This window comes from Meles meles, chromosome 1 (genome assembly GCF_922984935.1).
Source record: "Meles meles chromosome 1, mMelMel3.1 paternal haplotype, whole genome shotgun sequence".
Taxonomy (NCBI): Eukaryota; Metazoa; Chordata; class Mammalia; order Carnivora; family Mustelidae; genus Meles; species Meles meles.
The window spans coordinates 108,239,504-108,243,411 of record NC_060066.1 but is presented as its reverse complement, the minus strand read 5'-3'; the positions used below and the strand labels follow the sequence as shown (position 1 = coordinate 108,243,411).

At 45.9% G+C, this 3,908-nt stretch overlaps 1 protein-coding gene across 1 annotated transcript; it reads right to left on the bottom strand.

The window, feature by feature from the left end:
- Positions 1-323: 323 nt before the first annotated feature.
- Positions 324-3,497, bottom strand: TCHHL1 (trichohyalin like 1). Its single transcript, XM_046000491.1, has 2 exons — positions 3,360-3,497; positions 324-2,882 (listed from the first exon to the last, which is right to left on the bottom strand). The coding sequence occupies exons 1-2, from the start codon at positions 3,495-3,497 to the stop codon at positions 324-326; spliced, it is 2,697 nt and encodes an 898-aa protein (XP_045856447.1).
- Between the last annotated feature and the right edge of the window lie 411 nt (positions 3,498-3,908).

Here is a 3,908-nt window from a genome sequence, read left to right as displayed (position 1 = left end):
ATAAAAAGATTTTATTTCAGAGAGAGGGGAGAAAGCACACAAGCAGGAACGGGGGAGGGGTCAAGGGCAGAAGAAGAAGCAGACTCCCTGCTCAGCAGGGAGTCTGGGGCTCTGTCCCGGGACCCTGGGATCATGACCTGAGCGGAAGGCAGATACTTAAAAGACTGAGCCACCCACAGGTCCCTAGGTTGGGAATTCAAAGGATTATCAATTTGCATCTGAATGCGTGCTTGTAAGTGTTGAGGGTAACAGGGAGGGAAGAAGTCTGGGACATGCTGAGATGTTAAGAAGTTCCTTGGAACTTCTCCTGGGATCATAATGATTCATTGCTCTTTGGTGCTTGCCTCCTTTTGTAGTACTGGTTTCTTTTCCTGAGGGTAGCTCTGCTTATCTTCTGAGGCTTGGGGAGCTGATGTTTGCTGTGCATCAGCAGGATCGGCATCAGGGAGACGTTCCCTGGTGTAATGTAATGCTTGACTGTCACTGAAGATGATAGGACTATCTGAGATCTCATTGGTGAGGGGTGCACTTGACTGGTTGTTAAGGAGCTCTGGGCTTGATGACCTAGCTGTCTGAGCTTGATTTTGCTGCTCCATTTGGGTCATGTTCTTCTGTTGCAGTATCTTCTCTTGCAGATACTGGTACAGAGGACTGGAATAGACAGTACCCCTCTCTACAAAACCAGGTTCTTGGTTCTTCTGCATCTTCTCTTCAAGTCCGGACTGAGGGACTGAAACATCATATTTTTTCTTGGCTGGATTTTGTTGGTCACTGGCTTCTGCCAACTCTTGGGGGCTTTCATCCTCTTCCAATGTTGCAGGTTCCTCTCTTTCAAGGTGTGTTTTGGGGGATGCTGAATTGTCCTCATCTAGATTTTTTACTGGAGTGTCCTGGGTCTCTGGTGTCCTACCTTCTTCTCCTTTGGTACTTGGGCCTTGGACCTTTAGCTTTCTTCTGCTGTCTTCCTTTGCTGGAAGCTGCTTTATGGAAAACTGGTCAGTGAAGTCTGCCTCCAAGGACTTTCTGTCTTCACCTCTTGCTGTGGACTCCTGTGCCTCCAGATGTCCATCGGGGTACACAGCTGGACCTGGGCCTTTGGTCCCTGAGCCCAGACTTCTGTGCTCTTCTCTGGTAGCCCATTCTGGTTCCTCAGTGAGCTGCTTATCCTGTTCTTTGACTCTGACTGCCAGCACCACATCCTCCTCAGTTCTGCTTTCCTCACCCAGTGCTACCTGTTTCTCCGTGTCTGGGTTACCATTGTGACTTCTTTCCACAGACTCTCTGAGAGGGTCTCCTTGATTCTGGGAATCCCCTTGCACAGGCAGGTCATTTGTCTCTGAGCTGTTATCACCATCCTCTGGAGTCAGGCTGTTGGGAATTTCAGAAGAACCCTCATTATTCTGTGTGGCAGTGGGCTTGGGATCCTCTTCCTGGTAACCATCATTGTCCTTGACTGGCTTGTCATGAGTCTTGGTGACCCTCTTATTTTCCTCTCTAGACTGGTTTGTGAGTGGTGCTAATTCCTGTGTTCTTTCTCTTGCTCCTGGTGTCCCTTCTGCTGCAGGGACATTTTTGCTGCTCATAAATACTTTTGCTGTGCCTTCCTCAGCATGTCTTGCCTCTTCTTCTGGGGTGACTGTTCTTTCAATTTCAGGATGGTTCTGATCTCCTCCTTCTGAGCTTGACTCTTGTGTTTTAGAACCTGCTTCAGCATCCCCTTTTTTTGATGACTTTTGGAGTTCCTGATACTTTCCATCCTGTGGTTGGTCTTCCAGGGTTAGTAGCTGAATTTCTTTCTCATTTTCTTCCTGTTCTGCTGTTCCATGGACCTCAGGGCTTCTCCTCTCTTTCCTTATAGCCCTAACATCAGGTGTTTCTGAAACATTTCTGTTATCACCTTGGACAGGCAGGTCCTTTGTTTCTTGTGCTGGTGGTTCTTGGGTCTCAGATGCTCTGCCATCATCCCCAGGTTCAGCTGGATTCTTTGTCTCAGGTGGTGTCCTGTCGGCATCCTCTCCTTGTTCTTGGGTCTCGGATGTTCTATTATCATCCTCAGGATCAGTTGGTTTCTCTGTCTGCAATGGTTTCTGGGCAGCAGCTTGTTTCGGCAGGTCAGCAGCCTCTGAATTGGGCTCATAATTTCCTGGCAGTGATAGTTCTTGTGTTTTAGAATGTTCCTTAACACCCTTTTCTGTTGTAACGTCCTGATCTTTGGAAGGCCTCTGTGTTGTTTTTTCTGGTGGAGAACTTTGTGTTCTTAGATTCCCTTCCTGTTCTCCACATTGATCCCTTGTCTTAGTGATACTTTGCTCCCTGACTGGGTTATCTCCCTCCATGGGACTCTCCTTATTCTGTTCCTCCTGCTTTGTGGGACTGTCAGTCTGTTCTGATTCTGCTGTTGTCTTATTTGTCTCAAATTGAGCCCCATTGTCTCCTGTTGCTGACACATCTTGGGCCACCTCCTGGCTCTGTTGATCTCCTTCCAGGTGTTGACTCTTAGGGTCATTGTGCCCAGGTTCTTCTACTGGCAGTTTGCAAGTCTTGGTGTTTTCAACCCTATTGTATCCAAATGCTCCCCTTTCTGTAGGATTGAACTGAGCTGATGATGTCATTCCTGAAGGAGGTACAGCTCTGTCTTGAGTTGGTGGAGTTCGCTCTGTCCACTGGCCAGTGCCACTGGTCACCTGAAGATCCATATCATCAGGTTTCTCCTCTGGATTAGACACTTGTCTTGGTTCTGATTTAAGTAATGATTGTATATCAAGATAGGAGAGGTTCAACAAGTTGAAGATTGCAAGAACAAATTCATCAAAACTGATGGTGCCACTGCTGTCAGTATCCAGAAGGTTCAAGTTTCTCTCCACAGCATGAATGGCACGTGGCTGCATGGAAACACAATGAGAAATCAGCCTATTTATATGTGGTTAAGCACCCTGAGTGTCAGCATATATCCCAAGAATCCTCTTTTTTTTTTTAATCTTATGAATCTTAGTGAAATTTCCCAAATAGGAAGAAATTGTTGATTCTGGATGCCATTTTTCATCAGAGAGCTATGCTAAGAAGGAGTTTTTACATCACTGTGGGTTGTATTTCAGTATACACTGGCTCATGACTCCTCTCAGAACCTACTTTGCTGAAGCGTAGCCCCAGTGAGGAAAACCTCATTTTCCTTTGTAAGACTGATTAAGCAATTGCACAGAGTAAGGAGCTGAGACTGAAAAAAGTTGTTTAAAACCAGTGAGTGCCAAGAGTCGATAACCGAATGTAAAACAGACAGGGATCACCTATGCCCACCTTGCATAGATTTATGGAGAAAGTGTAAGTGGGGGAGAATTTCCACAACTCTCTGAACACCTTACCTGAAGAATGTCCCCAAACTCGCCCTGGATGAGCAGTTTCAGCTCTGTGCAGGTCAGTGTTGCCTTGTCACCATCCTCCTGGGCATACTTGTGGAATGTCTTGATTACACAGAGGACATCTTTCAGGAGCCGAGCCATCTTTCCCAACTCAGTAGACTGTGAGAAAGAGTAAACAAATCTTGTTTCCTAGGAAGAGTCCTTCAGGAAGGAGATACCTAGGTCATCCTTTTTCTGTCTCTCCCCCAGTTCCACTGCCATCATCTGTTCTGTTCTGTCTATCTATCTCTATTAAGATATTGTATCTGCATTACAGTGATTTAATTTTGTACCAGATAATGTCAGTGAGATCAGCTCTGGCACAGGTAGGTATAGAAGGGACACTTAGTCCCATCCTGTGGAAAACAGTGACACTCGTGTCTTCAGAGAAAGCTTTATTGCAAAAAAAAAAAAAAAAAATTGGAAAAAGAGCACAAATGTAAGTACTGAAATGCACAAATGATGTCAACAGAATGGGACCAATCCTTCCAGCCTTAACTGAGAGTGTCTACC

Bases quoted from the DNA above. Each gene is read 5' to 3' on its own strand.
- TCHHL1 (XM_046000491.1), bottom strand. From the start codon at position 3,497: ATGGCTCGGCTCCTGAAAGATGTCCTCTGTGTAATCAAGACATTCCAC. The intron at 2,883-3,359 runs GTAAGGTGTTCA...GTTTCCATGCAG, and splicing joins AGTTTGGGGACATTCTTCAG to CCACGTGCCATTCATGCTGT.